Raw genomic sequence first — 14,697 nt, 5'->3', positions numbered from 1 at the left:
AAATAGTTGTTGGACGTTTTTCTACTTGGTTGTAGTATCAATTAAAGATACTAAGAAATTATATACTTGGTTTAATCATTTATCCAAGTGTAAGCAAACAAGTTTGCACTTGAACTATTTTCAGAACTGGGGCAACACGTATACAGAAGCTCATGATTTCACATCACTTGCCTTTTAAACAAGTATATAATTTCTTGATATCTTTAATTTATAGTATAACCAAGTGAAAAAACTTCCAACGACTATCACTAATCCAGAGTATTTTAGCAATAAGAGGTGACACTTTTTGGCTACTCATATATAAATATATGACTTCTGCATTACTTCAACCTTCATATATCACTTCTGTGTCTGGCTCCCACTGATGAGACTTCTATAAAGGTTGAAACCGGTCTGGATAGTGATCCTTCCCATAATGCATATCATTATATATATGTCTGTAAGGATATGTGCTTTGCATTATGGGATACCAACGCAAGCGATGTGAAATCATTAGCTTCTATACAGAAGTTGCCCAGTCCTGAAGTCACTTCAGGTGTAAATTTTGTTTGCTTATACTTGGATAAAGGATTAAGCAACGTATATAATGAAAGTTTTTCACTTGGTTATATTATAAATTAAAGATGCCAAAAAATTATATACTTGGTTTAATTCATTATCAGGCGCAAACTTTGCTTACACTTGGATAAAGGATTAAACCAAGTATATAATTTCTTGGTATCTTTAATTTATCAGACTAGGGATCTTGGAGTATTAGTAAATAAGAAGTTCAAGTTCAAGGGCCATATAGCAAAGATTGCAAATACAACTCAACAACTCAAAAGATAATTGTAATGCTGAAACTTTAACATGTAAAGATAAGGATGTCAATCTTGTCTCTTTACAAGGCCTTGATAAGACCTCACTTGAACTATTGTGTGCAGGTCTGGTTTCCATTGTGATTCTAATACAATGGAGACAGTGCAAAGCAGAGTGTTAAAAACGATATCAGGATTGGAATACTGATTATGAAGATAGATTGAGAATTTGTAGACTGCAGACATTAGCAAACAGGAGAAACAGGGGTGATATGCCCGAGACATAAACTTCTGAAAGGGTCATTACAGGATTTCAGTTGAGAAAATTTTTCATTTCATGGAGGCTGGGGAAAGGACAAGAAGGCACCCTTGGAAACTGAGAATGAATGCTGCTAAGAGGGGGGGGGGCTAGATTTTTCTCTCATAGGATGGTGCATGATTGGAATGGATTGCCATTAGATGTAGTATGTGCAAGCAATGTGAATGAATTCAAGAATAAGTATGATGGCTGGTGCATGTAGTATGTGGCCTCACTCGATGAGTCCCTGATTCCTTAGAGGGCGGTCTCTCTCTTAATAATAATAATAATATGGTATTTATGGAATTAGCAAGATATAAACACTAGAAATACTGATATACACTATCTGATCAAAAGTATCCAGACATCTACTTGCCCTGTAATCAGACTTTCCCTGTGACACACTTTCCAGTAGTGGACATTAATACGGGGTGGGTCCACCCGTTGCGTCTATGACAGCTCTAACTCTGCCGTGGAGACTTTCTTCCTGTTCCAGGTGTCGGAATGTCTCTGGAGGAATGGCGGCCCATTCTTCCTGAAGAGCTGTAGCCAAAGCAGTTCATGATGTGGGTCGTCGGTGTTCTATGGGATTCAAGTCAGGGCTCTGGGCTGGCCAGTCCATTTCTGGAATGTTACTGTCCACAAACCATTCCCTCACAGATCTTGCTTTATGGCAGGTAGCAATGTCATGCTGAAACAGATAATAGTCATCACCGAATTGATCTTCTACCATAGACAGTACGCAAAGGGTCAAAATGTCCTTGTCAAAACATCCCCACACTATAATGCCACCTCCTCGAAATTTCACCTTTGGCACTACAGGAATCAGTCTCCAGGCATTTGCTACACCCATACCCTCCCATTGGATTGCCACATGGTAAAGCGTGATTCACCACTCCAGATCACACATTTCCAATTGTCCACTTCCAGTGGCGTCGCTCTTTACACCAATGCAGGTGGCACTTAGTGTTTGCAGGAGAAATGTTTGGTTTATGGGCAGCTACTCAACCATGGGAACCCCATTCCCATGGTCGAGTAGCCCCATGGTAGGGTCCAGCCAGTACCACAATCATGATACTGGCTGGACAGTTAGTAGCACTACGGAACTCCCAGGTGATTGTTCGCCCAGTGTCTGGCGATTTCCACGAACCACCTTTCTTCAATGTTCGACGGTCCCTGTCTGTCATTAAATGCAGCCTACCCAACCGTGGTTTTGTTGTGGATGTACCTTCACGTTTCCATTTCACAATCACGTAACCAACTGTTGACTCGGGCAACTTGAGGAGGGTTGAAATGTCTCTGACAGATTTCTTACTGATGTGGCAACCAATAACTAGTCAACATTCGAAGTCACTGAGCTCCCTTGACTTACCCATTCTGCTCATACTTCTTTCACTGAACAACACAGCTCCGTGCCTCCTTTTATACCGTAAGTGAGGTCATAGTGACATCTAGACGTCACTTTACGAATTACAGAGGGGTGTCCAGATACTTTTGATCAGATAGTGTATATACAGGGTGTTCGGGATAAATTTGACATATTTATAATTAATTATATTTTTCCGTAAGTTACATGTATTAACACACACTTCTCTTCATTTAAAAGTTTGGACCCTTCTTCATTCATATACAAGATGTCAGAAAGGATGGATAGCTGGAACCCACCTGAATCATGGAAGAGAATAACTTGTATCATGATGATTCGTGCCCGCCATCAAAATAAGGATATTACGACTGCTGCCCAATGCTCCCTGAATACAGTAAAAACAATCAGGCATGAACTAGAGACTTGCAATGGTGACTACGAGGATGTAGCAAGAAGAAAGATCCCTAGCAGACGATCTGATTGCGTTCGTACAGCAGAATTCCTCGCAAATCTGCAGGAACAGGTGTTGAAGAACCCTGGCATTGGAATTCGGGCTTTGTTCGTGGAGTTGCTAACTGTAGTCAAGCCCTGGATAACAAGGGTAGGCAATGGTAGGCCGTATGTATGGCAGCAGGATTCGGCCCCTTGCCACACCTCTGGGAAAAGTCAAAAATGGTTGTCTGAAAATTTCTACGACTTCACCAGTCCAAATGTTTGGCCTCCAAACTCCCCAGACCTTAACCCCATGGATTATTTTGTATGGGGCGCAGTTGAAAAAGACACCAATCGCACTTCCAGTAATACAAAAGCCCAGTTAATGGATAAAATTAAAACAGTTTTTGCGGCCCTTCCCAGGGAGACTGTAGCATCAGCTTGTTCGAGGTTCCGAAGCAGAATTGAAGCTGTGATCGATGCTAATGGTGGTTATTTTGAGTAAATCTTGTTGATAGTATTGTAATTAACTCTGCCTGTAATGTTTTTTTGTCAATTCATTAAATTTAATAGATACAAAGAAGATTTTCTTTTTCCTTATGAAACTGTCAAATTTATCCCGAACACCCTGTATATATCCAATGGCATTATATTTAACTTGTTCTTTTTGTCCAAACTTATAAACTGATTTGTACAGGTCACTCAGAATACTTTGGCTTTGCTTAACAGAATATACATTTTTCCAATAGTGTTCAGATACATAAAAGAATTTATTAATATTAAGACTATAAAAAATACAAACTTATATATCACCTGTAACTGTACTAGCTGGTATAGCCTGCACATTAGCAGTTTCATCTTCCCTATCATCTGCTGTAGCAACCTAACAGATAAATGTAAGAAGAAACAAAAAACTTTAATTAAACACACACACACACACACACACACACACACAATAGAGCACATCAAAATACAAGTATGATGAAACAATGTAGAATTAAAATTAAATCAATGCACTGCAATAAATCTCATGAAAATCTGCAAAATGTGGAAATGTGCATTATTCTGAATAACCATTTAGGTAGAATATTGGATGTTAGTTTTGGATAGATTCTTTGAATTCACACAAAATCTCTTGTACATTATCTGTTGATGCTTATATTGTTTTGGAAGATAATGATAAAACTGTACAGAAATATATGCTTGAGTAAAAATGATAATGACTCTGAACAGAATAATGAAACCAATTCATGGATCTGCATTAAAAAAATGCTGATCCTATTCCAGTTTCTCATTCAATTTCCCAAAGTTAACCATTTTGTAGGAATACAATTCACAAGCACTATAGTGAATCCTCAATATAACAAAATGACGAATTATAACACAGAAAAGACCTAGCTTCCATCCTACAGAACCAATGCTATTTCAAGCTCACAACTGAGAATCATAAAAGCACATAAACACAGTCTTCATGAGAGGAACTGGATTTTTTCACGAATGCCATCACAATCACATCACAAAATACAGTTGTCGGAAATCATCCTGTGGGAAGTATTGCAAATTTATTTGCATTTTGTATTAAAACTATAAAATAAAAGAAAGGAGAAAACTGTAGCTGAGGTCAGCAAACCAAGAAAACAGCAAGAAACATAAGTACAAAAAATGACAACAAAATAAATACAAATGCAAATGGTGGACAAATAAGAAAGAAAAGTATAACATTATATATAAAGGAAAATCCAGAATTAATGTTTTAATTTTGAGATATTACCTAAATTAAATATGTGCGATCTGCAACATTAAAACCCAAATCACCTGATAACTTAGGCAGGCAGTCAACTTTATAGCTGATAATTTCCAATTACAAAGAGTAAAGGGTACAAGCGATGAACAGCTAGTCTTCCATAATCAGCCTAATAGCAGGGATTAGCACAGCTGATGTGAACAAGTTGGTCTCCTAAAAGGGCAAAGACTTATCTGTCCAGTTAAGAAGTCAACTTGTTCACACCAGCTGTGCCAATCTCTGAATAAATGCAGACAAGCTGTTCATCACTTGTGTACCTTACTCTTTGTAACTTAAGTTGACTGCCTAAGTTTTCAGGTGATTTTTGGTTTTAGTGATAGATGGCACATATTTAGTTTATGAAGTTCTCAAGTAACTGACATTAATTTATGTAATATCTCAAATTTTACACATTAATTCTGGATTTTCCTTTGTATAATATTATACACTTATAGTTCTTTCTTATACATTTCCCATTATTGTCTGCATTTGTAATTTTCATGTCATCAATTTATGTTTTATGTATGGTTTCTGCCAATCCTTGCATTCCATCATCAATATAATTTCCTGTCATTTCCTTTGTTCCTCAGTGAATAGAGCAAGTGGAAACAGTCTCTCCACCTAAATTCTTTATGGTGAACTTTATTATTAATTATCTCGGATTTTATATGTTATCTATACTAGCTGTCATACCTTTTCTTAAACTCATTCACATTAGATGCACTCACCACTTCACAATAGGCAAACTGTTCCACAAACTTAACTTCTATGGATGTCCTCATGTTCTTTCTTCACTTTCCATATAGCAAAAAATTTCATCAACTGGTATCCTATAACATATTTTCAGAAGTTTATGGACCTCTATCATATCACCCATGTTTCTCTTATTTACCAGCGTCTGCAGTTCCCATACTCACGATCTGGTCTAATAATCTGTATTCCATAATCCTGACAGAAAGTTCATGTCGGGATGTATCCCGAGATGTATCAAGGCCTTTTAAAGAGACAAAATGACTTCTTTATTTTTACATGTTAATGTTTATTTTGGCATCGCAATTATCCTCTGAGCTGTATTTATAATTTTTGCTATGTGACACCTCTGAACTTCAAATTCCTATCCATCATAATTCCAAGATCCTTAGCCTCATCAGTTTCTCCAAACATATCCCACCAATATAATATATGGTTGGAAATATCATCACTCCAAAGTACATAACTTTACACTAACACTGAACTGAGTTTTCACATTTCAACCTATTCAAGTCATTCTGTAAGTGATGGATATCAGTAGCATCCCTGATTGCCTTGCATTATCGGCAAACAAATGAACATATTCTGTCAAGTCGTTCCCAATATCATTAATGTACAGAATGAATAACAATGGTCCAAGAAATGATCCCCCATAGTACATCAATGGCCATTTTTTTTAAAAATTAATCTTTGTACTGGCAGTACTACCCTTACATCACGTCCAAACTTGATATAAGCCTAAGCCTTTACAAGTGATGTCTGTTCTAGTTATCATTGTAGTCATTCTCTGGTGGCAACGCCATGCCACCAGTTGTGCCCTGTAGGGGCCCTCAAGGAAAGAACTTTTATATTCTTCTGCATAAGCCCAAGCTGTTTTAGGTTCTTATAGCTATCTGCTCTCCATATGGCATGTAAAGAGATGGTGGCGTTGGTAAACCTCAGAGTTGCCCCATCATCATCATCAAATTCCTGCCATGTACCCTCAAGGGGTGTACAGGATATGACAGTACTACATGAAAAAATTACATCATTACTAACTTCCTATCTACAATTTTCCTCCAAATCAGTCTGTTACTTGTCAAGACTTCAACATTATCAGATCTTATATTTCTATCGTCTAAGGCACTTTGTACCGTATCAATCCACCTATATCTTGGTCTTCCTCTGGGCCGTTTTCCTGCCAACCTGGCAGAGAACACTTGTTTTGCTAATCTTTCCTCTCCCATTCTATTTAAGTGACCATACCATCTGAGATTAGCTCTGCTAACGCATTCCTGGATGCTGACAATGTCAAGTTCTTTCCTAATATCCTCATTTTTATTATGATATTGCCATTGATGACATCTGTTCACGCCTCTAATCTTTCTCAGGACTCTCATATCTGCGGTCTCTAGTCTTTGATCAAGTGTTTTACTTCTGACCCAGCTCTCAGATCCATAAGTTAAAATTGGTTTGAACACAGTCTTGTATACAGCTAATTTAGTGTTCTGACTAATTTCTTTCTTATTCCATATGAATTTATTCAATTGACTTCCCACGATACCAGCTTTGCTGATTCTGTTGTCTATTTCTATATTTAGTTTACCATCTTCAGTAAAAATTGTGCCTAAGTAGCTGAAATGTTTTACTTGTTCCACAGGTTCTCCATTCACAACACAGTTGACATTTTCAATGATTCTGCCTATTTTCATTGTCTTTTTTTTTTTTAATTTTTTTTTTTTTTTCATTGTCTTTGTCTTTTTAGTTGCCCCATGCTCCTCCTATATCTTACTAACTAGATCTTGGTTATTCTTATAATAGTTTAGCTTATTATTATGGCTATAGGCTAGTGGATGTCCTGTTCCCACCACCTGGGCATCAACTACCCAAACGTCACCATCTCTTTTAATCACTAAGTGTGGCTTATGCAAACCTGTGGAGGTCCTATAATGTGTTCCACTGCAATCTCCCAACCTTTGTTCTTAAAGTGGTTGTTCAAAATGGAGACCATGGCGTTGTAAAAACTCGATGTAGCTTAAAAATACCAAAGTGTTTTACATCGACTTTTACAGAGGTCAAGTCCCATGAGAATGTTGTAAAAAAATAACCTGTTTATCTCTGTATATTTTATGCTAAATAATATTATAAATAACCCTATAGAAATTAACTGTATTTACTAATTTAACAAGAATATTTCAGAATATCAAAAAAAAAAAACCAAACAAACAAAGGCAATGTTTTGTCACTGGAATGTTGTGTAATAGCTCTCTATGAGGGCATAAGAAAGGTTGTTTATGACTTTTGTGTATGAGAAAGTGCTTACAAGCTCTGCGCATAAACACCTTCAAAGTCAGTCTGAAAGGTTCAAACAACTTTCTGCTGGCTGGCAACTTGCGATCAAAAGAGTGCACGGAAATGAACAAAGAGCAGGTTGAACTTAAAAAAAGATGAAAGAGTCATGCCGAATTCTTAGGGGGTTACAACACTTTGTGCAAAGTCTCAGAGAAGGCATAATAAAAAGGGATAGAGCCGAGCATAAGGGGCTTCCAGTCGTCAGAGAGAGAGAGCTTCCAGTTGCCAAAGAAAGAGGGAACCCATTTTGGCAGCCGAGAGAGAGAGAGAGAGTTGCAGTTATTGGAGGCCGAAATTAGAACTATTGGAGACGGCAGATAAAGGAGCCAGTCATCCAGACAGTACGGTGAGCCCAAGAAGGAGAAAGGCCGATGTAGATGTAAGTTATCTGAAGCAGCTTTGCTTGGAAGTTTTTTCTTTTTGCCTTGAGAGAGAACAACCTTTTGCTGAGCTGTACGAGTACCGCAGGTCGTAGCCCGCTATTTTCCCTATGAGATACTGCTGATGCCAGACATTCCTGAAGGAAGCACGAGACCTGAGATGAAAGAAATGCCATAGAAACTTTTGTGCAAGACTTTTGACTGAATGTGTGATACAGAGCCTTTTAAGTTCCATACTTTTGTACAATTCCTCTTTTAGTATGTTATAGATGGACCTTTAAGAATTTGTTTAATAGTAATAAGAAGTGTTCTTAAGAGAAACTGGCATGTTGGAAGTTGATATCAAATTTGTAAAAATAACTTAACAGAGAGTTAGCTAACCTCTTTGCGAGTAAACTAGAAGTTTAATAAGTTGAAATTGTAAGCAGAGAGTACATAAGTTTTTGAGTTAAAGAGATTATTTAATGTTGAAGTAAAAGGGTTCTAATTTTATGCTGAAGATTTTATAAATGGATAGAGAAAGCAATCTCCCTATTGTTTAATTCATGTATAATATGTAAATAAATGCGTTTAAAGTATTTGTTAAAAGAGTGCTGCCTGATTCTTTATTTTACAACTGCACTATTTCTAAACATAATCAGACTTGTGAGTGGGGAAACCATTAAGGCCATAAGAGCACAGTTTAGTTACTTACGAACCATGACTGTTAATGTAAACTTTGTAAAAGGAAATTTCACTCGTAAGAGAGAGAGAGATCTACCAGATGTTTTATTTAGTCTTATGCCGAGCATACAACTAATAAATATGGAAGGTGGATAAACATAATATGCAGTACAGTAAGTGAGTAACGTTACGAGAGAGAAAGCGTGCACAGCTAATTAGTAATAAAGAAATAAAATAAAGATATTAGAATAAAGATAAATAACACATAATGTTACAACATCATGCCTCTGCACACGAACCCCCATGGGTGCAGAAGCAACACTGTGGGCTGTATGAGACAATGTCTCACTGTAGTGGCAGCCAGCCCTGCAGGCTCGGGTGGGCAGGGCATGGATCCTCATCCTGATAAGGTCAATATACTCAAACCCAGGGAGGAATCTGGTGCCATCCCTTACCCAATCATGTTGGAGAGGCACCATATATGACTCTCATCTACATAATGTTACAACATCATGCAGCAGAGTTGCCCCTCTCATGTTCTGTAGGTGCTGACTCAATTAAGGTACCTTGATAATGGGACCAGCCTTTAGCTTGCCTAAAATCTTCTTGTATTAATGGGATATAGAAAGCCTCTCTGCAGATAGGGGAAAAAGATCGTTCTAACTTCGCGATTCTGGACAGCCGCAGGCATGGGATCAGCCATCTAAGTGATGGAACCCCAAGAACGTCATCCTTCACCCTCGAGTGGAAATATGCAGTGGGGTGTCAGGCGGCAGTCAGAGCTATGATCTCATGGCTGAACGGATAGCCCTGTACATTGGGGACAGTACCAAGATCAACTTGTGGTCAAAGCAAGGTAGGAGATAGTGGGAAAGGAGACACAGTCTCTACTGGGGCTTGAGAGGAGCTTTCCTCAAAGAAGCGATCCCAGCTTCCTTTGGAGTGAACATGATACTGAGGTATCTCCACTCTTCCAGGATGGTCAAAACATGCAACGGCCTCCCGTGCAGGGAAAACTCTATAGTCTTGACTTTAAGCTTCTTGTCATGACCAGAAGGGACAAGAGCTAAAGAGCATGGTTTCTCTACCCAGTCAAGGAGTTCCTGCAAGCTTACCACAGCATTAAAGGAAGAAGCGCTTAGAGAGTAGCCTATATGGTTAGGAAGAGAGTGAAGAAACTAATCTATGACACAGTTAAAGAAAAGGGGGAGATAGAGGATCACCCTGCGAACACTCCGCACTGCAGGAATAGCAGTCACACGGGACCCTGTAGTGATAGTGATGGAGCTACCCAAGTATAGCTCCATAACATAGGAAAGAAAGAGTTCTGGACATCCAGCAATAGACAGCACTCGAAGATGAGCAGGAAGGGAGATGCTATCAAAGACCTTTTGGAGGTCTAGCGATGCCATATATAGAAGCTTAAGGCAGCATCAGGAACCGGAGAGAAGAGAAGAAAGATGATATATATTCTCAGCACAGCCATCCAAAGGGACAAAACCTCTCTGTCTATAATCATGCTGTATATGTTGCTGAAGCTGTTTGACTAAGATTTTATGATAGAGTCTAAGTATCACAGGGGAAATGGTAATAGGTCTAAAGTCTGATGCACAGCTCGAAGTTTCTTTCTTCGGAATGAAAATAGTTCTTGAGGCACGTAGGTATGGTGGTATTGCTTTACTGGAAAGGAGAATGTCCAATAAGTCTTGAAGAATCTTCAACGGCACCTTCCGAAGCCTAGCTGCAGAAAAGCCATCAGGTCCGGAGACGGAGAAATTGGATGGAAGAGCTGCTTTGATCTCCTGGATGAAAGGCGGTAAATCTGGCAGATTCACCCCCATATACCCTTTTCTAATATCATTATGCCAACCATCCACTTATCCAAGCCAATAATTAATATATTCCATTCCATATTTTGCAGTTTATGCAACACTTTCAAGCAGTATCCTACCATATCACTTGACAAAGTCAAATAGTATCATAGTGTATCCATTCCCTTTATCAACTCAACTATAACATTATAATAAAATATGAATGAACTGCTGAGATGTGACCTCTGTTTAGTAAACCAATGCTATTCCTTGTAAAGTATAGCTTTCCTGTCAACTCATTTCTGTATGTGAGTTTTTACCAATTCTAAAATCTTTACACCACTTCAAAAATGCTCATGGATTGGTAGCTATACACAGAAGTTGTCATGCTTGCTCACAGCAGATCAAAAACCACTCACATGAAAATCAGAGATTTCCATGAAGTGAGTGATGAAAATCTGATTTCATGCAAATCAGTTTTACTCTTTTAACAAAAATAAAACTGATTTTGTACACCGATTTATTACTATGGATGAGACTTGGATTATTCACCATTACACACCAGAATCCAAACAGCAGTCAAAACAGTGGGAAAAAACAGAGCCGGTTGTTTAACAAAAGAAGACAAAGCCAGTTACACATCAGCAGGAAAGGTCAAGGCATCGGTGTTTTGGGATGCTAAAGACATTTTATTTATTAGTTATCTTGAAAAGGGTAAAACAATAACCACGGAATATTATTCTGATCTTTTAACCAAACTAGACAAAAAAATTCATGAGAAAAGATCCGGTTTGAAGAAGAAAAAATCATCTTTGCACCTGCCCACAAAGGTGTTTTGGCAATGGAAAAATTAAGGGATCTGCACTATGAATTGTTGGAACATCCACCTATTCCCCAAATTTGGCTCCCTCTGACTTCTATCTCTTCCCAAAACTAAAAGGTGATTGCAACTGTAGAGGGGGTATTTTGCAGATTACTGAGAACCACTACAGGAACAGGATAATGGCATTGGAGCATTGCTGGAATAAATATATTAGTCTTAAGGGAGATTATGTTGAAAAATAAAAATAATTTTTAAATTATAAATTCTTTTTTTCATTGTTAGGCCGAGAACTTTTCAGACCACCCTCGTAAAAAGACATGTCAGAGGTTTTGAAGAAATTCGAAGACACAGAGGTGCAGACTGTCATCAAGTTTTTGTGCTGAAAGAAAAGTCTGCAACTGAGATTCCCAAACTTTGTGTGAGACTTTAGGAGATTGTGCCCCAGCCTATCCAACAGTTGCCAGATGGGCAGCTAAGTTTGAAACTGGGCATTCCGGGACCAACAGATGCTACTCAGGTCAGGAAGACCTTTTGCAGTGATCACATCTGAAAACATCGATGCAGTGCATGCTATGATCCTTGATGATAGATAAATACCAGCTAAAAACATCAAAGACTCTGGGGATATCTAGAGAATGAGTTAGGGTCCTTATCCACCAACATCTGGACATGCAGAAGATCTCAGTGCAGTTGGTCCCCAAATGTTTGAATGACAACCAAAAGAGAGAGAATGTGTGCTGTCACCTCAAGGGATTTTGGGTCATTTTGAGAAATCAGGTGCAAATTTTTTGGCTCGTATTGTGACTGCTGATGAAACATGGCTTCATCACTATGACCCAGAGAACAGACAATGGAGTGGAGACACAAAGGTTCTTGCCATTGTCTTTGGGATATGGATACCATGTACCTCAAAAAAGGTGAAACTGTTACAGCAGCAGTTTATTCAACAGCTCTGAAGGAATTGAAGAAGGTACTGAAAGAAAAACACCACAGGAAACTGAGCAGAGGCATGTTGCTTTTGCAGGACAATGCACCTGCTCATGAAAGCCAGCAGACAATACACAACTTGGGCTTTCAATGTCTGCCTCACCCATCTTATTCGCCAGACCTGGCCCCTTCAGACTATTTCCTATTCCCAAATTTAAAGAAACACTTGAAAGGGACAAAACTTACCACCGATGATGAAGTCATATCTGCAGCTGAGGATAGTTTGTGCAACAAGACCTTTTTCTTGGAGGATTGCAAATGATGCAACAGCATTGTAACAAGTGTATAACACTTTGTGGGGAATATGTAGAATAATGTGTAAGTTACATGGTTCTACCTAAATTCCTTCATGGTGATTATCAGAACTTTTTAGCACATCCTCATATGTCTATGTATACACAAAGTGTGAAGAACAAACAACCATGGTGCCCACCTTAACATTTGATTGCCTTCTATTGCAGGACTTCCTTTTGCTGCAATGACTGTAGCAATGCTACATGGCATACTTTCCACAAGTGTCTGATAGTAATCAATGGAAATTTTGGACCATTCTTCCTGTATGCATGTAATGAGGTTGTGGACTGTTGTGAGGCAGACATCCCGTTGACCTCATCTGACAACCTGATGAGGTCACTTGACTGGATGCTACAAAGCCCTGATCTCAACCCTGGAACATCTGTGGGATGAGATCAGGGCTTTGTGGTATCCAGTCAAGTGTGGCAACCACTTGAAAGACAAGTGACTAGTGTGTTAACAAAGGGCATATCATTATTTTATTATTTTTCTAATATGAGTTGAATTTTACAGCGTTGGCTGTTTAGGTGAGTTATAAGGAATCCAAAGTATCTTGCTCATGGAACCAAATCGCAAATGCATCTACATAGTGCAACCGGACTAAAGATTTGAAAGTACCATGCTTTACTCTTAAAATGCTTCATGTAAAAGTTGGCCAAAGGGGAGAGGAACACATTACATTGCAAAAAAAAGTTCACAGATTATTAAGTTACTTCATGGTCAAAGAAACCATTAACAAATTAAAACCTGTCCATGTTAAACAATCCCATACTTACTAAAAATCCATATATCTAATCTTCCCCTATGCTCTACAGTTGGCAGTATAGAGAGTCGTATGTTATTAACTTGTTCAACAGTTAGCTAAGTCACTTACTTCCTTCACATGTAATTATTTTCTTGTATATAAAAAAATGTTCATTTCAAATTTTAAATATGTTTTTATGATTTATTGTTTTTTTGTGTTGTAATATATAAAATGGAGATGAGTTATAACAAACTCTTTCTCTGGTACATAATGGTTTGCTATAGTGAGTGTCTGCTGCATGTAGATTCTGAAACTTGTCAGATTTCTGAAAAGTTAACTATATTCATCTGTAATTTGATTGCCTTCTATTAGAATTTTCATAAATAATTTTGTGAATATTCTTAATAGCAGGGCTGAAAGATTATCATGACAATATAAAGAAGAATTCTGCTAAGTGTTATCTGTCATGAAAAAATGCATACTAAGCAAGATAGAGTGAGTGTGTGAGAGAGAAAAGAGGATTTTTGGATGTAAAATGATATCAAATAGTGAATGAGAGGGGAAAAAAAAAGAGACCAACCTGGAAGCAGTGGAAGGATGTGGTTAATAAGGGTATGAAGACTAGAATTTTTTTTTTTTTTTTTTTTTTTTTTTTTTTTTTTTAATTCTGTCAATGAATGAGTTTAAAGAGGGGTATGAGGGACATTATGGTTAGTGTGATGAATCCTCAAATGCCTGCGCAATAAAAATAATCATAATAATGCTGGGGAAAAAAAAAAAAAAAAAAGGTGATCAGTATAAACTAACCTGAACTGCTTCAGCTAATGTTGTTGGTTGCCTAGTTGTGGTGACCAAATTCACACCTTCAGTTACCATAGCACCTTCTTCCATTGAAGCAACTCTCTCATTTTCATGGCAAGTACTATGTCCCACTTCGCTTACAGAAGTATGAACTCTATCTCCAGAACTGAACACAGTAGTAGTTACAGCTTCCTCTAATGGTTTGACTGTGGGATCCAGGCCTAACTGCTTCATTTTCACAGCCATGTCAAACAGATAATCATAACATTCACACCTGGTCAATTTAAAACATTATAGATTTAATACATTTTTAGATTATTGGGGGGGGGTCTAGAAAGTTCTGATAAGTACCTAGAGCAAAAATGATATTAAAGCAACTGATATTAAATGATATTAAGAACATATTAGTAGCAGAGTTATGAAGGTAACATATTCT

The 14,697-nt window shown here is 37.9% G+C and overlaps 1 protein-coding gene across 2 annotated transcripts in view; it reads right to left on the bottom strand.

Moving 5' to 3' along the window:
- Positions 1-14,697, bottom strand: part of LOC150105887 (uncharacterized) — a 201,920-nt gene that overhangs the window by 23,061 nt on the left and 164,162 nt on the right. The window contains exons 8-9 of one of the 2 annotated variants that reach the window (XM_090393655.1): positions 14,268-14,535; positions 3,696-3,776 (exon numbers count right to left, since the gene is read on the bottom strand). In XM_090393655.1, coding sequence (XP_090249781.1) covers positions 3,696-3,776; positions 14,268-14,535 — 349 coding nt within the window. The remainder of the gene's footprint in view (positions 1-3,695; positions 3,777-14,267; positions 14,536-14,697) is intronic. The other variant, XM_090393654.1, reaches the window with a different exon arrangement.

The sequence above is a fragment of the Typopeltis vanoorti genome, chromosome 6, assembly GCF_054136105.1.
Source record: "Typopeltis vanoorti isolate ZY-2024b chromosome 6, IOZ_Tvanoo_1.0, whole genome shotgun sequence".
NCBI lineage: Eukaryota > Metazoa > Arthropoda > Arachnida > Uropygi > Thelyphonidae > Typopeltis > Typopeltis vanoorti.
Note: the sequence above shows the minus strand (reverse complement) of the source record. Positions and strands in the feature narration are given on the sequence as shown.